Source organism: Myotis myotis, unplaced genomic scaffold (genome assembly GCF_014108235.1).
Source record: "Myotis myotis isolate mMyoMyo1 unplaced genomic scaffold, mMyoMyo1.p scaffold_m19_p_17, whole genome shotgun sequence".
NCBI classification, from domain to species: Eukaryota; Metazoa; Chordata; class Mammalia; order Chiroptera; family Vespertilionidae; genus Myotis; species Myotis myotis.
The window spans coordinates 28,129,960-28,149,278 of NW_023416321.1; the positions used below are offsets into that span (position 1 = coordinate 28,129,960).

General features: G+C 44.1%; 1 protein-coding gene across 1 annotated transcript in view; it reads left to right on the forward strand.

The window, feature by feature from the left end:
• CA10 (carbonic anhydrase 10) overlaps positions 1-19,319 on the forward strand; it is a 373,963-nt gene that overhangs the window by 70,360 nt on the left and 284,284 nt on the right. Inside the window, exon 2 of the mRNA XM_036342054.1 lies at positions 4,063-4,137. Coding sequence (XP_036197947.1) covers positions 4,063-4,137 — 75 coding nt within the window. The remainder of the gene's footprint in view (positions 1-4,062; positions 4,138-19,319) is intronic.

Here is a 19,319-nt window from a genome sequence, read left to right on the forward strand (position 1 = left end):
GCACTGCCCCCTGTCACACTCAAGGCAGGGTCGATGGGGAGGTTGTGGCGCCACCCCGTCACGCACAGAGCAGGGCCAATCAGGGGGTTGGGGCGCTGCCCCCTGTCACTCACAGGGTCGATGGGGAGGTTGCGGCGCCACCCCGTCACGCACAGAGCAGGGCCCATCAGGGGGGTTGGGGCTCTGTACCCTGTCATGCACAGAGCAGGGCCCATCAGGGGGTTGGGGAGCTCCCCCCTGTCACGCACAGAGTAGGGCCCATCAGGGGGTTGAGGAGCTCCCCCTGTCACTCACAGAGTAGGGCCGATAGGGGAGTTGTGGCACCGTCCCCTGTCACACACAGAGCAGGGCAGATCAGCGGGTTGGAGCGCCGCTCTCTATCAACCACAGAGCAGGGCCAATCAGGGGGTTGGGGTGCCGCCACTCTCACACTCAGGGCAGGGCTGATGGGGAGGTTATGGCTCTACCCCGTCACACACAGAGCAGGGCCCGTGGGGGGCGGGGGGTTGGGGTGCCGCACCCTGTCACACACAGATCAGGGCCGATCAGGGGGTTTGGGCACTGCCCCCTGTCATCCTGATCCCAGTGCCGGGAGGCCTCGTGGCTCCGCTGATCCTGGTGCCAGGAGGCCTCTCGTCTCCGCTGATCCCAGTGCTGGGAGGCATATTACCCTTTTACTATATAGGGTAGACGCCTGGTGCATGGGTGGGGCCGGCTGGTTTGCCCTGAAGGGTGTCCTGGATCAGGGTGGGGGTCCCCACTGGGGTGCCTGGCCAGTCTGGGTGAGGGGCTGAGGGCTGTTTTCAGGCTAGGGGTGACTGAAGCTCCCAACCGCTCCTTTTTTTCTTTTTTTTTCTTTTTTATTCTGGGCCAGCTTTAGCTGTGGCTCCAGCTCTGCGGCCTCTGCTGCTGGGAAAGCAGAAACCCTCGGGCCCAGACTTGTTTGTGTTCTACAATCAAAACTCTGTATCAACTCCAGCTCTGAGATCCTGGCTCGCTAAAAGCAGGTTTCTGGAGTTTTTTTAGCTTCTATATGTTACTATGTTTCAAACTGCCTGCTCAGAGGCCTGCAACGGCAGGCGGGTAACGTTGGAGTCCGCCGTCACTGAAGCAAGCAAGCCTCATGTTCAGTTTAAGCTGCCTGGCTGCCGGTCGGCATCTTGGCTGTCAGTTAATTTGCATATCTTGCTGATTAGCCAATGGGAAGGGTAGCGGTCGTACGCCAATTACCATGTTTCTCTTATTAGTGTAGATGGGCATGTCTGTGTGTCGATAAAATTTGATTTATGGACACTAAAATTTGCGTTTAGTATGATTTTTACATGTCACAAGAATTATTATTCTTTGATTTTTTTTTCCTCAACTATTTAAAAATATAAAGCCATTCTCAGCGCCTGAGCAGATCAAAAACAATTAGTGGGACATCTTTGGCCAGCTGACGATAGTTTGCCATTTCTCTTCTAGTGCCTCATGCTAAAGCATTTACATATTGAAACACGTATCATCGATTACAGTTCCTTTAGTTCTCCTTTATATTTTACAACTAAAGCACTGTGTTTAGTTTTCGAAATGAATATGTGTAAATACTGTAACAACAATTTTTGCGAAACTACTTGCTAGCCCTAGCTGATGGGTCTCAATTGGTTGGGCATCACCCAGTGCACCAGAGGGTTGATGGCTCGATTTCCAGGTAGGGCACATGCCTGGTTTGCATGCTCAATTCCTTGCGGGGGCGGGGGCGGGGGGTGCAGGCGTCAGCTGACCAAAGTTTTACTCTCTCTCCCTCTCCCTTCCTCTCTCTTTAAAAAATCAGTTAAAAATCTTAAATAAAACTACTTGGCTAAAAAAATTAATGTAAAACAACAATTTTTGAGTGCTTTGTAGATCTATCTTTTCTTGGAATGATTAAATGTATGCAAGAGAATGTAGCTTCTCCAACAGCTGGCTCTGAGAATGCAAGAGTAGGCTGTTTATGGTTTCAGTTGTTCAAATGACAGGCAAAGATCCTGATGGGGTAAACTTTGGTGATTTGTGATGAAATTCAGAAGTTCCTTTTTGATAAGGAAATCCATCCTGACTAATCTCTGATGCAAAGCCATTAGGTGATGTCCACAGTTCAGTGCTTTTGAGCTTTCAGACATGTGTATCTTTTCCAGGCCTGGGACATGCTCCATGTCCAGCAGAGCTATGCTGAAATATCAGTTCTCCCCCCTCCCCCCAATTAGGATGTACTGTCTATGAATTTAATTATCATCCAGGTGTGTATTACAGGGTGCTTGTTTCAAAACAGGGCCACTGTGTTTGAATGCATTAGGGGACACCTGATCTCACAGATTTCTTAGCCCTTGAGATTCCCCTCTAGCTCCTATGAGGACCTCCCAGTGTGTCGGGAAGGAATAGGAGGGTGAATTATATGCAGTGGCAAGGTCAGTGGGAGAATCAAAATCATTCTGAACTGTAGAGAAATGTCCTTTGCCCACCTACTTGGTGAACTTTGCAAGCATATTACTCTTGATCTGGTATCTCGGCTTGGTCATACTGAATGGTCTCCTTGGCTGCCTTCACATCTCCTCGTCTTTCCCTGGTGCTGCTGATACCTCGAGTCTCTGTGGACTCTTTTTCTTGGCTCCCTGGCTGGGCAGAATCCCTCCAGCCTTTGCTTGAAGTCACTTCTCCCTTTGTCTTCTGCCCCAGAACAGATGCACTGGCTTTCAACTCAGCTGCCTGCAGGATCTTCCTCAAGGGCTATGGGAACATCTGGCCTCCATCCATGCCACGTGGGAAGTCAAAGTACTGGCAAATTCACTCTACTTTGATGCACCTTGAAATGGGATGTCTTTTCCAGAGCCTTAAATAGGATATTTGTTCCTCTTCCATTTGTTTCTAAAATCTCCTATCCCCACTGTCAGCTCCAGGAGAAGTGGGCTTCTCTTTTACTTGTCCTATGTCATAAACCCGCCTTCATGACAGAGCTGCAAGCCTCCGGGGTCTTATTGTCATAGGCAGAAAAAAGTATCTCCTCTGTACAAGGGAAGATACTTGGGGCTAAGCAATTGCAGCTCATATGGAAGCTAAAGGAACTCAGCAGATCCTCTCACTATACAAAGCATTGCTTTCAGACCCATTGTTTTGTATGTTTTCTCTGACCCTGAATGAGGAGTCTGAACAAGGAGACTGAAAAAAGAACAAGGTTTAAAGAAAGGACATTCAAGCAGAGTTTTAACATTTACTACATACTAGACAAATTATAATTATGATCTGAAATTACATTGTTTTCCTCCAATGGGACTAAGAGCTGAAATGTGAGTTCGGTTTAATTGGTGAAGGGTTCAGCACAAGTGTATGTGTCACCATACTTTGGGGTGTATCCCCCATATGAAATGGTATAGCCCCAGTTCACCCATCAACTGTCATAAATGTCAGATTATTCTGAGGCCATGTCAGTATGAGCTCACAGATCCCTGTGAGATGTTCCAGTTTCTTGGGATTTCTGCTCTTTCTCCCTATGATGTCCAAAGCCCTCACCATGATTATTTACATTCTTATCTTCATTCTTCTTGGAACTGAGGAGAGCTGGCTGATTGCACCCTTCCTACTTCTATTTTAGCTCTTTCATCAAACTCCCTACCTCTCGATTCCTAAGAGTTCTGTGCATATACAGGATTTTTGCCTGGCTTGTGGATGGAATCAGCCTCCTCTCAATTCCAGCAGAGGGTGTGTGTGTGTGTGTGTGTGTGTGTGTGTGTGAAGGGAACAGAAGAAGAAAAGGGGTGAGTCGGAGGTAGAGATGAATGACAGGGGAATTCAAATAGGCTTAAATATATAATTATACTCTATTTCTATTAAATAGAAATATCTTGAGTGCTTTATATAATACTCCATGACAACATATTTACAGGATAATGATCTAATTGAACAGGAGGGAGAGAGTTGCTGTTGAATTTGTTAGTAGGACTTTTGGGGAGAAAAGTATTATTTTATGTATATTCACACTTCTTGCTTTGACAGCCAGGACACAGAACTTCTCTGCTATTATCTTACTCTCTCTTGTTTTTCCTTTAGCTCAACAGAATTCACCAAAAATCCATGAAGGCTGGTGGGCGTACAAGGAGGTGGTCCAGGGAAGCTTTGTTCCAGGTAAAACATTTACTCTCATTTATAAGAACAGAATTTGAATGAAATACGGTATTATTCCCAGAGTTTTGCATTTGCTACATGGCATGGGCTGTATTGCAAAGGCAGCATACTCTGACTTACGCGTTAGATGAATACCCCATCAGGAGAAAGGGTATGGAGCGAGTGGCAGTTTAACCAGGACCGCCTTTTTCCACCTGAGCCTCCATCCCAAGGTCCTTCCACCTGCAGGTGGCTCTGTCAAGGAGAGGGTGACGGAGGACTGAGGGTTGAAGCTGTGTCTGCTGGAATTTGGTGAAGTGAGAGAGAGCCGTTTCTTAACATTAGTGAAACAGGGAGTCTGGAGAGGATGGCCATGGCCATGTGGCCTGCTGGGATGCATGCTGTCATTGGTGTCACTCCAGGAGCATCCGTGGTCAGCACTTAGCAGATTGGGCCAAGCACCAGCTAAAAATAACAGGCAAAGAAGATGCTGTCAGTGTCAGGGGAGGGAACTGGAGACGGGCTGGAGGCAGTAAAGTACTGTGACTTTAGAAGCAAGGTGGAGGGTCCCTGCCTTTCCCCACTCCTCTTATTCTAGTCGTGGTCCCCATCCCTCTGGGGCATTAATGAAGACTTTAGTGGGGAGAGAAGCAAGGGGAAGAGCAAGAATGTTCAAGAGAAGGCTGGAAGGGAAGGCAGGTGAGATATTTCAAAGTATTTTAACTTGCTTATATATGAGAGGGTAAAAAAGAAAGCTTTCAAGAGGAGCCACCGTGTCCTCGCTCAGGCACTGAGAACAGATGACCTCAAGTGTCAGTTGGGGTCTTTGTAATTGGTGGCAAGTGGAAAGAGCAGTGCCCCAGGTCACCTGGCTCATCCACATGATCGATGTGATGTCATCTTCCCCTGTTCTTCTGTAGAGTTCACTACATTCGCGGTGCAGAGCTAAGCAAGTTACCAAGCTTCTCTTCGCGTCCCTTTTCTCACTTGTGACATGAACATATGATCAACAGTGCTGTCCATGGCTTGTGAGGGAAAGCCTGCTGATCAAACTTGGGGACAAAAGCCACAGTAGTGATGGCAGAACAGAAAGTTGGAAAGAACCCGCGTCTTTTATGGCCCGTTGAGCATTGAGTTAACCACGGCATTGCCTCAGCATTGATTTTCTTAAGTGAGAAAACAAACCTCTTATTGTTGGAGCCACTTTGAATCAGGCTTTCTGTCACTTGCAACCCAATGCACTCTTCCAGGTTCAGGTTTCTCAGGACACTGTGGGAGGAAGGAAGCTGGAACTGGGTCCTGACGGCGTTTAGGATTATTCCAAGTGGAGAAGGAGGAGAGGGTAGGGAATGTCAGAGTGAACAGCACTGGCAAAGAAGATTGATAATGCACTTGAGGGATGGTGGGTACTTCTGAGTATCTAAAGGGCAGCGTACACAGTGGAGCCGGATGTGTGAGAAGGCCAGCAAAGTCCTTACAGGCCAGACCATGAAACTCTCTGTGTTCCAATTACAAGAGCTAAGATACAATCCCATTAAAAATAGAGGTATTGACCCAACCGGCATGGTGAAGTGGTTGAGTGTTGACCTATGAACCAGGAAGTGATGGTTCGATTCTGGTCATGGCACATGCTCAGCTTTTGGGCTCCATCCCCAGTGTGGGGCATCATGAGGTTTTTGGGTTTTTTTCTTTTCCTGTTTTTTTTTTTTCGTTTATTTTTTTTTTTAATCATCCAGGCAACAGATGGTAAGCACCTATACCAAGACTGTGAAACAAAACAAAACAAAACAAAACAAAACAAAAAACAGAAACAAAAATGGGTTAATTGTGGGATTTGTTTAATAGCATTTAAAGTATATATCTCTTTCTCACACATGTACATAACACATTTATAATTTAGCATAAATATACACACACATTTAACACATTTCAGAAAAATGTGTGCCAAATACTATCTATTCACATTTCACTTATCCAAAACAGTAGGGAGATTGGGCATTCCCTTTAGTGGAGGCACTATGCTAGGAGCTAGGATTTCAAAAAGAGATGGCCACAGTTCAAGTGTCCGCATAGAGATCCTAGGAATAATGGGAGGACAATAAAACAGTTCTAAGAAATTTACTCTTCCTCGGAGATATGACAAACACCATGGGATCATGACACTGAGTTTCTAACTGTCTGAATGATGAATAGAGGAATTCATAGCTTCATTTCTGACCAGGATGGCAGAAGGGTGCTTTGACTCAATGGCGCCATCCTCTGGTGTGTTCTTTAAAATCGAGTAGGAATGGTTGGCCCAGGCTAATCAGCTCGTTCAACATGCAATTTCCAACCCTTCCTTGTTGGGCAGCTTTAAAAGCTTAAGATTGTTAGAAGATGAGGATAATTACACCTGTTGGCAGCCACCTGTGGTTTAGCAGTAATGCCTAATTACCTGTGTTGTTCAAAGTGGCCAATTTTCTTTGCTTAAGAAAGGCTTATATTAGACACTGGTAAGACAAACAAGAGCTCGCCTTTCTCCCAGCAGTTCTCCCAGTAGGGGATGCTTGCTGTCTAGGATGGCTGGCCTGGGGTCATGCATGACTCTCATTCCTCCACATAGTAAATGGTGCCTACTAGTTAGAAAACTAAATATTACTTCTCTATTGCTGTATAACAAGTGGCCACAGATTTAATGGCTGAAATCGACACACATTGATTGCCCCACAGTTTCCTGGGTCAGGAAGTCCAACCATTCCTACTGGCTTCACTGGTCCTCTGCTCAGGGACTCACAGTGCTGCCAACGGTGTCAGTGCAGCTGTATTCTCATCTGGGGCCGAGCTTTTGCTGGTCCTTAACAGGATTCAATTCTTTGGGGGTTATAGGACAGTGGCCCTAGGCCCTACAAGCTGTCCATTCTCCATGGGTAGTTCACACCATGGCTGATGGTTTCTTCAAGGCCAACAGCAAAGTGTCCTGCCTCAAATCTTTCCCTTCCTTTCTGGGAAGGCCTTGTTTCTCTTTTTAAAGTTAGGCCTACCCAGAGTAATCTCTCTTTTGATCAACTCAGCGTCACCTTTGGGGACCTCATTTACATCTGCAAAATGTGACCTACTCACAGGGTTGAAATCCCGGCGTTTCCTAAATCCCACCCCCTCTCAGATGGAGGTGTGTACACCATTGTGACCTTCCAATATGAGTAGACATTGTTCTAGCCCAGTGGTCGGCAAACTCATTAGTCAACAGAGCCAAATATCAACTGTACGACAATTGGAATTTCTTTCGAGAGCCAAATTTTTTAAACTATATAGGTAGGTACATTGTTATTAACTTAATTAGGGTCCTCCTAAGGCTTAGGAAGAGCTACGCTCAAGGGGCCAAAGAGCCACATGTGGCTCGCGAGCCGCAGTTTGCTGACCATGGTTCTAGCCTAATGTCTTCAAATTGAGAAGTAGGTAATAATGTTCTTTGGGTGGGATGCTGCTTGTGCTGCCTTTAGATGAAGAATATCCTCAAGAGAAAACCATAGCGGCTTCCCCCACCCCACCTCAGATTTCTCGGCCACTTTTCTCAGATTTACAACAGATGTAGAGGGTGAGGGAGAAGGGGGGATTTAATACATGACTCCCGGGCTTCTTTCAATGTGTTAGAGCAGTGGTTCTCAACCTTCCCAATGCCGCGACCCTTTAATACACTTCCTCATGTTGTGGTGACCCCCAGCCATAAAATTATTTTCGTTGCTACTTCATCACTGTAATTTTGCTACTGGAAACAATATGTAATTATATGTGTGTTTTCCGATGGTCTTAGGTGACCCCTGTGAAAGGGTCATTCGACCCCCAAAGGGGTCGCGACCTGCAGGTTGAGAACCGCTGTGTTAAAGAGTGGTGCTGTAGTCCATTGTTGAGATGCAGAAACCATTCAGTCAAGTGGGCAGGACAGGGTATATAGAGACTCCTGTGGACAGCAGCACTCAGGGGCCCATCCAGATGTCACCCCAAATTGCTCTTCCAACTTTTCCCCCTGCCCTCCTCTCCCCGGCTCTTTTACCCTCTGGCCCTAGAATCTAGCTTCTCATGTGTCTCCCCACTAGGGCCCACGTCCTTGTGTTTAGTGACCTTGCCTTTTGGCCTCTGACTCAGCCTCAGGGTTTGCTTCCCGCCCTGTTCCCTCCATCTTTGACCCACAGGTTCTGTTGACCGTGGTATCAAGTGAAGCACAGGACATAGGTTCTCTCCCCTCAGATATTCACTATGTGACCACCCCAACCCCCACTCACTCTTCCTCTAAAGGGAAGAAGGTCCGATAGCCAAGCTTACCTATCCTCCAGCATCCTTCAATACATCCCAGTTGAGAGCTATGTAAAATCATTCCATTGGTTTCCTGTGGTTGCTGTACAAATGAACACAAATAGGGGCTCAAAACAACACACATTTGTCTTACATATAAAGATATATATATATAGGGAATATGCTAATTGACCATCATGCCATAGCAAAGATGGCGGTGCTCACAGCCCATAGGAGAGAATATGCTAATTGACTGCCATGGCCTCAAAGATGGTGGCGCCCACAGCCACAAGATGACAGTGCCCAGTCCTCTCAGCCCTGCTGGGGTGGCAGGCGTGCAGCAAGGCTGGGCCCACCCCCAGGTGTGTGGCAAGGCCGGGCCCATGCAGGGCTGGCCCAAGGCGCAGGCAAGCCTTGGATGGTGGCTGCCCAGCCGTGCAGGGCTGCCCGAGGCTCAGGTAACCAGGGCCAGTCGAGGCTTGCACTGCCGGCAGTGGCAGCAGCAGAGGTGTGATGGGAGCGTCGCCTTCTCCTGATCACTGTGTCGCCTTCTGCCCCTGAGGGCTCCTGGACTGTGAGAGGGGGCAGGCCGGGCTGAGGGACCCCCCTCCAGTGCATGAATTTTCATGCACCGGGCTTCTAGTATATCTATAATTCTAGAGGCCAGATGTTCTAATATCAAGCACATCTTAATACCCCACTTTATGACATCAATTTCTCTGCTACAAAAATATATACAAGCCTTGTTTGGTTATAGCATTTAATTTTAATTTCTCTAAGAGAGAAAACTTGCATTTGACAGAGTCCTGTGGTATATTGTTTGGTCAAGGGAATACCCTCTGCTGTGGGAGCCAGTCAGTTCTTATTGTGTAAGTTCTTGTTTTCTGCTGAATTCCCTTGAGCAGGGAGTCAGTGGGTGCACACCCCAGTCTCCATCCCTGAACTTTGCTTTTGTCATTACCAATCTTCTTCCTCCTTTGGTCATGGAACCAGCAAGGAATATCAGCAAGTGCACGCTGGCTTGACTATTCCATGAAATCTTAGGCAAGTCACTTAGTATCTAAGTGTCTTGATTTCCCCACTTATAAAATCAGGATGTTGAGTGACATTTTTCAAAGACCCATTCTGGTTCCAATATTCTCTGAGAGTTTGCTAATGCAATACATGATTGGTTTGGGAGATATATTTAGCAGCATTAAGAAATAGAATATTGATTTTATTCACAGGATAATTGTGTTATATTCTCAATATCAGTGTTTGGAAATGGAGTCGGTGATGTAAGTATGTCTCTCCAGATTTCTGATCTCTCTTCTCTAAGAGAAAGCAAGTAGAATATAATGGAGACATTCACCTCAGTATAGGAGGGTGATGTTACACTGACTCATCACCCTCAATTATAAGTATCTTAGGTATAATGTTTCCCAGAAATTGGGATGTGTGGAGATTAAAATTTACTTAGAGCCTGATAGATGCCAAACACCCTGCTAGACATTGGGGATCCAAATGGGAATAAATTAATGCTTGTGATCTTAAAGAGAGCCTTGACAAGTTTAGAGACAGATGGGCCAATCAGAAATTACCATTTACCTGGTCAGGGATGTGAGATGGGAGTGGGGAGACAGGAGAAAACAACGAACTCTGCCTTTGGGATCAGAGAAGACTTCACAGATGAAAACTTCTCTTGAGATAGGTCTCTTTTGTTGTTGTTGTTGTTGTTATTGTTGTTGTTGTTGTTGTTAATCCTCACCCAAGGGTATGTTTTTCATTGATTTTTAGAGAGAGTATAAAGGAGGGAGGGAAGGGAGAGAGAGAGAGAGAGAGAGAGAGAGAGAGAGAGAGAGAGACATCTATGTGAGAGAAACATTGATTGGCTGCCTCCCAACTAAGACCAAGGACCAAACCTGCAGTCCAGGTACATGCCCTTGACTGGGAATCAAATCAGTGACCCTTCAGTGCACAGGCTAATGCTCTAACCACTTAGCAACACTGGCCAAGGAAAATAGGTCTTAAAAAAATATGTAAGTATATGTTAGGTGAACAAGATGGAAAAGGACATACCTGGCAGATTAAATGTAATGGAATCTGATCTGCTAAATAACAGATTGTAAACTTCTTGTAAGCAGTAGGCACTCCTATTTATCATCTCATCTATGGCAGTGCCTACTATTACCAAACTCTAGAGGCGTGTGGTAGAGAGTGCACTGGGCTCAGAATATCATGCTTTTGTGTCCCACCCCATCATGCACCGACTGTATGTTGTTGGCAAATCACCTACCTTTTCAGAACCTTGGTTGACTCATTTGTAAAATAAGGATAGTAAAACCTATATCAGAAATGTTTTTGTAAAAATGAAGTTATGTACTAGACTTAGATGTGCCTTATGGACTCTTGAGAGTACACAAAGGTATTGCTATTTTTGTTAGCATAATGTTGCATTGGGCTACTTAAGGTTGCCAGGAAGAGACTTGCTTCGTTATACCACTACTCTGAGGTCCTGGTACCTCCCTCTAATCCAAGGCGCCCTGGAGACCTTTTAATGGTGTGTTAACAATAGCACATTGTACACAAAGATGCAACTTGAGCACAGGTACACATGAAGCCTCCCATAGGCTCCACTCCAAAGAAGGTCTGTTTGTTGTCAGGTTGCAGCCATCCAATGGGGAGCACTCCTGTTGGGTGGGCTTTTACACCAAACCTTTCCAGAGGTACATGGCTCTCCTAGTACCACACGCTAATCCCTGGTCCAATCACCACAAGTATCTCTAGCCAGTCCACCTCTTGGGAAACTTCTAGACCTAGTCAGTCAGAGGTGTACCAAGGGAGGCTCATTGGTAGGGGTCCACTCTGGGTACAGGCAGAAGGGAACACATCAGCTGTAGAGAATTTAATAACAATACTGAAACCCACCAAATGTTTGATCTGCTTTTTATTAACCCTCCTATGTGCTATAAATTCAAAGAATGCCAGTGATAAAATAACCTCTCTGTGAAAAAAAAAAATTGTATTGGTCTGAGCTCTAAACAATGCCTGTGGTTGCTGTTGTGTTTTAATAATAAATGTGTAATCTTTAAATGAGTGCATTTTTGTTACTTATCCTTTAATAAGCACTGTGTCTACATAGAAGTTAATTAGAGGGATTCTCAGTTATTCTATTAGCTTCTAGCACACAGGGACTCATCTACATGCATTTGTTCCCAGAGGACAATGCTAAGGGTCCAGAATTGGTGGAGTTCACTGTAGGGCAGACCCTGTCACCATCCCCATAGTAGCATGTATTCCTTCCTGAATTTAAACAGTTGATACAAAATAAATGACGCCAGCACTGCGATTGTACACACAAAGACCCAAAAAGTGAATTACGTCAATTATGTCATTCTGGGGGACTATTTGGAGTTTTCATTTGTACTTAAAATTTAGAACACTGAAGCAGAAAGTGAACTGCAAGGCATAATATTTTTGTTTCCTAACGGCAGTTATCAACTCATCCATGCAATATTTGATTGAACCTGAAAAAGAATGCTTTTATCCTTGAAATTTTAAAGTTGTTGTTTGTCTTCAAACTAAAGAAAAATAGTTGTTATCGAATGTTGTGTGGGGTTATTATTGAAAATAATTGTTTTTTGAGAGAGGGGACATTGAAACAAATGATCTACTCCTGAGTCAAATACTTGAGGTATGCCACTGTATACAGCCTTAGGTTTAGTAACTTTACAATCACAGAAAAGCCATCCAAGGGGTGGGAAACCCAACAGCAGAGTTCACGGCTGCCTTCTGGCAGAGAAACACCGGGTTTCTCTGAGTGATGCTAACTGAGTTAACATCCATGGCATTGGCCTCATTATCTCCTGGCTTCCTAGCTAGCTTAAAACCCGTTCTCCCCTCCTCCTGGCACAGCTTCCCATTTGAAAGACATGCCTCAGTTACCTTCACAGGCCACAGACAACTTCTTTGAAAAGTAGCTTGGTGAGCTGTTGGGAGGTACCCTGTCAGGGTAAATACTGCTCATTGAGTTGTTGTGTGATAATGGGGTGTTTGCAAAATTGCCAGCAGGATGCTTCACACTCGGGTGATACATTCCTTGTCAGGTGGAAGATAATCAAAGGCAGCAAGACTATAACCCCCAACCAGGGATCCTATGTCTTACATCTACAAGAGGATGACAGGGAGGTGCCTGCGGTCTTTGTTCCAGAATGTTAGCTTCTATAACATTCACAAAAAGACAGACTACATAGCAAAAGCTTTGTGCAGCAAGTATCCAGCATGGGATGCTTTTAACTTTGCAGATTTGGCAAAAGGAAGGAGCCAACTCCCCCCCCCCCCCCGCCTCCCATTCCAGACTGGATTTCAGGGTCCCAGTGTTTTGATAAGGGCTGGAAGGGGGGCCTCCTTTCCCCCACCCCCAACCCATTCCATGCCTCCTTATGATTGGCCCCCATGGCAGCTGTGATAATTTTTGCATTCCAACTCCAAATTGCCCTTCAACCTGTCCTGTCTCCTCAGGGAATAGAACTGGGTCACCTTTTCCTGCCAAGTGCCAAACCACTGCCTCCTTTTCAGCCTGGGCTCCAATTGTCAATGGTTCTCCTTTTAAAAAAATTTTAATTGATTTTAGAGAGAGGAATGGAGAGGGAGAGAGAGATAGAAATATCAATGATGAGAGAGAATCTTTGGTTGGCTGCCTCCTACATGCCCCCTACTGGAGGTTGAGCCGGCAACCCGGACTTGTGCCCCAACATGAGAATCAAACCATGACCTCCTGGTTCATAGGTGGATGCTCAACCACTGAGCTACGCTGGCCGGCACTCCTGGAGATTTGACTTTTTTTCTCTCCAGAATGATCTTTCTAACACGGTAGCAGTTGCCCACAATTATGCCTCATTTTAGAGTGTTCTATATTTAAACTAGGAGCCCAGCGTGCAATTCGAAATCACGCAGCGCCGCCCACCCTCAAGTCGCCTCGAGTCGCAGTCCGGCCCTGCCTCCCTCTCCAGCCCTTGAAGCAACCATAGCCCTGCTGATCAGGCCCTCCCCCGGCGCAGGCACGCAGAGGCCCCTGCCGTCCCGCCCCCGACGCTGTGCAGGCAACCTCCTCCTGTCTGGTCGACCTGTTATGGCATCCTGGTTAATTAGCATATTTCATACACACACACACACACACACACTGAGTGGCCAGATTATTATGACCGGCCAGATGATTATGACCACCCCACCAGTACTTCATTGGGCCACCTTTTGCCTTCAATACTGTGGCAATTCTTCTTGGCATTGACTCCACAAGATGTTGAAAGGTGATGCGAGGAATCTGACACCATGCCTGATGAATAGCACTGTCCAATTCTGTGAGATTTGATGGTTGTGGAACCAGCTGCCTGATGGCTGTTTTACATCCATCAAATGTTCAATTGGATTGAGATCTGGTGATTGTGGGGGCCACCTAAGCAAGGTAAAGTCTCCCTCATGTTCTTGAAACCATTCCTGCACAATATGAGCACCGTGGCATGGCACATTGTCTTGTTGGAAGAAGCCATCTCCATTAGGATACGCCATCAACGTGATAGGATGAACTTGATCAGCAACGATACTTAGGTATGTTGTGCTATTCAGATGTTGTTCCACATGAATTAAAGGGCCCCAATCATGCCAGGAAAAGATGCCCCAAACCATAACACTGCCCCCACCAGCTTGAAGGGTTGTACTCATGCATGTGGGGTGCATGCTTTCATGCTGTTTCTGCCAAATTCTCACTCTGCCATCTGCATGATACAACTGGAAACGTGATTCATCAGACCACATGACTTTTTTCCAATGCTCGACTGTCTAATCCTTGTGTTCCTATGCAAATTGGAGACATTTTGTCTTGGTAACTGCAGACAGCAAAGGTGTTCAAACAGGCCTTCGGCTTCCATATCCCATACGATGCAGTGTACGGCTAATTTGCCTACAAACATCAGGTGGTCATAATAATCAGGCCACTCACTGTAGATCATGCCTTTCTTGCATTTGTTTTTCCTGGGAAAAACGCTACCCGGGTTGATCAGAAAAACTTATACTTTTAGCCCATCAATATGAAAATATGTAAGTAATATAATTATTATTCATTGTATATGTCATTTTATAGTATATCAGTATCACAGCATATTTATACTTCCCAATTTTTAATTATGCATTTTTTGTTAGGGCAGCTACTTTTTCTTGAAATTTGTGTTTGAATAACTCAGTGATTATGGTGCCATTATCTGGATTGGTGAACTGTGACAAGTATGGGTTTGGAGTGGAGAGAGTCCAATATTCTGTCTTCGCCATGTTTACTTTAACGTGCCTCTGAAACATTCAAGAGGAGGCAAGATGATGGCAAGAGAGGTCTAACAGGATATGTACATTGGCCTCCTGCCCACATACAAACAGCATTTAAAAGCACTGACCACTTATTGGGGTGATCACTTCATAAGTTGCATAAATATCTAATCACTATGTTGTACACCTAAAACTATTGTAATATTGAATGCAACTGTAATTGGAAAATTTTAAAATTATTTAAAAATTTTGAAGATTATCCAGGTTGATTTAATTTTACTCCATTACCAAAGTTTAAGATTCCTACTATGTTTATTATCAATATCCTAAATTTTCTTACATTCAAAAAACACTGAAGATGTTAACCTTTCACTTAATTTTAGCTTAGGTCTAATAAGTATCATGTATATCAAAAGGATGATTCCCAAATAATAGTCACCACTTTGAACACCGTTGGCATTTTCTGTATTTATTTTTAACTCTGAGGACAATCTTGTCAAGAAGGCATAACTAACACCTTGTTCTAGATCTAGAAACTGAGGCTCTGGGTGACTGACAGTCTTTGCCATCACCATACCACCAGAAAGGGACAAAGCTGTAATTTAAACATGGAACTTCAAATGCTATTTCTGCCCTTTATATATCTCTATTAAAAATTCTTAAATAGACTTTCCTCTTTAAAAAAAAAAAACAAAACAAAAAACAAAAAACCACTGAGTGAATGAGATTGCCTAAAGAGAAAATATAGCTCACAAGTAGATTAGAAACCAAGAAAAGCCAACATTTTAGGAGATGGGCAGAGCGGGAGGAAGTTTACCGACTATGACAACTCACGTTAACATGGGACCACGTAAGCATTTGTTTGAGTTAACAAACACTCATACCACGCTTAGCTTCGTGCCAGGCATGATTCCAAGCATTTGGCAAATGTTAATTCATTTATTCCTCACAACCATCCCATGAAGTGGTTATGATTATTAGCCCCAATTAAAAATAGAGAAATGGAGGCATGTGAAAGTTTAGCGTTTTACTCAATGTCACATAGTAAATGATAGAGCCGGAACTCTAACCCAGATAGTCTGGCTCTAGTATTCTGCCTCAGTACTTAGCATCCTGTGGTCTCACCTGGGATTAGGGAGACCCATTCCTAATACGGCCAGAAGTGAAAGTTTCTTCATATCATCTCTATTTTGAGACCTGCACTCAACATCTATAGAATGCAGAGAAGTACTTAAAAGCAAACTGAAGAGCAACTTATGATGATGGAAGAGGATCTGAGAGTCCAAGTACCTCTAACAGAAAACATCATTAGTGCAAAACAAAAATGAGGATGATACATAGACCAGTATTGATAACCTGATATTGACTTGGATTTAGAGCTCCATAGTTATGATTGAGCAATGAAAGCCTCACTTGCTCTCCAACAGGGATGTAATTTTTCTAAGCTGTTGATTTAGAACAGGGGTGGGCAAACGTTTTGACTCGAGGGCCACAATGGGTTCGTAAACTGGACCGGAGGGATGGCCGGAACAAAAGCATGGATGGAGTGTTTGTGTGAACTAATGTAAATTCAAAGTAAACATCATTACATAAAAGGGTACGGTCTTTTTTTTTTTTAGTTTTATTCATTTCGAACGGGCCAGATCCGGCCCGAGGGCCATAGTTTGCCCACGGCTGATTTAGAAGGTCACTCAAGAATAACTCAAAAAGAGGGGGGTAGGGTGTTCATCTTAATGCTATAAGGAATCTTTGTTATTTCCCAACCATAGTATCTCTGATAGGTGACCACCCACACTCTGCTCACACATGTTCTGTGTCCAGTCAGTGCCACCTCGGGGGGGACCTGTTCTAATAAAGGAGAGCCTGATTACTGAGAACCTTCTCTGTACTGTTCAGCCAAATATCTCTTTCTGTATCTCCCTCCTATTTATCTGCTTTGTCCCCCTGAATCACCTAGAATATATGGTATTTAAGTAATTGACAACTATTATGAGGTTCCCTTCAAGTCTTTTTTATCTGGATTAAAATCCTCTGATTTTTTTATAGAGCATGGCTTTCAGACCCTCTCACCAAACTAGTCATTATTCTTTAGAGAAACTCTAATGTGTTACTTTTACACTCAAATGTGATTGCCAGAAATAAATATTCTAAATACAGAGTGAATAGGTCAATTGTTTCCCATGGCACTTAACTAGACTTCTGTTAATGCAGTGTAAACTGGTATTAAGGTTTTTTGTAATGTGGAGAGATTTAATTTCTAGGTCTAGCTGAACCACAGGTAATATAATACACATTTATTTCTCACCCCATTCATATATGGGTTGCACAGGTAATCACAGAAAGCCATGGTTCATCCATCTGTCTGAACTTTGGGTGAACGTTTGTGCTGATATCAGATTAAAATATCAGTGTAACTTCCGTTCCCTGAATTAAAGCAAGTGCCTATTGTTTAAGATGATCACTTATCCTCTGAAATTTCCTATCGGGTGCCGGCTATAAGGAATAGAAGTATTTTTTAAATCCATATCAACAGTGAGAATGTAGAATCAATCTAATATTTAGAGGAGAAAGTTGCTCATCCTGGGCTTTAATGCTGTAATTAGGATACTTACGGACAGAGAAGTGGTCTACAGGTATGTTCAACCTCAGAATCATTTCAGGGGCAGGAAAATAAATATTTCTCCAGATTCTTAAGAACCAAGATGGAAAAAGGGGGCATGATTAAACCACATTTCACACATCAAATTGATTACACAAGCGTAATCATAAAATGCGGGAGTTGGGAGCAATTTTAGAAATCATTTAATTTAATTCATTTTAGAGGTGAAGAAAGTGAGACTAAGAGAAGGAAAAGTATTTGCATATGACCACATAGATGTTTTGTGGCCCAACAGGCCTTCTGAACCTCACCCCCCAACCGCAGCCAAAATTCTACTATAGTATTTGGAATGTTTCTTGAAAGACATCATCTCTTTTTAAAATTAATTCTAAATAGGGTTCAGAGGAACGCCATGGGCTTAATTGCAAGCACATTAGTATGATTAAGACAAAAAGAAAAGGATAAGCAAAAATTTGTAAGAAAAATGTCTCAAAGAGTGTAGGGCGGGGAAGCAGTCAGGAGGACTAGAATTAATTATCCCTTAGTATGTGGAGCCTGTCTCAATTTTCAGAACGCTTGCAAAATGTGTTGAATGCTTTGCCCCCTGAAGTAAGTAGGCAGGACAGATCTGATTTCGTCTCCTGAGGACCCAAAGGCTCAAAGTGGGTGAGTGACTTGAACAGAGTAACTCAGCTATCAGTTGGCAGAATCACGGTCAAAGTTGAGGCTATTAAACATTGTTCAGGGTTGTGTTCACTGCACGATTTCTCTCCACAAAATGATTAATTATGATGCACCCTTTTAATTACAAGTTTACCTGCTCTTGCATCAGTAGTTCCGTTGCCCTTTACTAGATCAATTAATGGACACCGCGTCTCTGTTCACAACTGCTTTACATTTAATTCGCTCTACTCTTGGGCATTCTAATTCATGAAAGCAACGTGGCATCACACAGAATCAGACTCACCGCAGCGCTGCCACTTGTTAGCTGTGTGATTTGGCAACACATGAGTAGCCTCGCCAAGCTTCTGCGGGCTCATTCATGAACTGGGAATCATAACACCTACTTCACAATGTTTGCATGAGGATAAGATGACTGACAAGGAATGTGTCTAGTGGGTACTTGGTGACTTCTTTTCTTTCCTTACTTCGTCTCCCCAAACTTCAGTTCTGTTTATTGCCTTGAACTCTCCAGAATAACGTATTACTCCTTTAAGAACTTTCTTGTATGTGTCTAAATTATTTTAAAAATTCTTTTTAAGCATGACACCTTGTTCCCTCTATCCATTCAATGGCTATTGATTGAGTGCCTTCTATATACCAAGCACTTAGATGCAGTAGGTACAAATGGATAGAATATAGACCTAGACAAGTGTGGCCCTTCACCTTGTGATGCTTGCATTCCAGAGTAGAGGCAGGGATTAAATAGGTAAGTAAACAAATGAAGTATAACTTGGGAAAAAGTCCTGTGAAGAAAATAAACAGTGCCCGCCTGGCATTGCTCAGTGGTTGAGCATCAACCTATGAACCAGGAGGTCATGGTTTGATTCCCACTCAGGGCACAAGCCCTGGTTGCAGGCTCAATCCCCAGTGGGGGGGCTTTCAGGAGGCAGCTGATCAATGATTCTCTCTCATCATTGATGTTTCTATCTCTCTCTCTCTCTCCCTTCCTCTCGGGAAGGAAAGAAGGAAAAGGAAGGAAGGGAAAGGAAAGGGAGGGAGAGAGGGAGGAAGGAAGGAAACAGTGTTGGGGCAGAGGATAATGGTATGTGAACAAAGTCAGAAAGTGTGGCATAGCACAGAAATTAAGCTTAAAATATGATAATTTTTCGAGAAAGATAAAGGAATTCTAGACTGAGGGAACAGAATGACCAAGGGCATAGAGGTTTGAAAAGTCATGGTATATATGGGGAAATACAGGCCATCAGCATGGCTCGGACAGTCTTCATGGAAGGATGTCTGGGAAGGGAGCGTGGACTAGTGTCACCTAAAGCCATATCATGGAGGGCAGGTCCTTGGGCATAAAGTGAGAGTAAAGAAT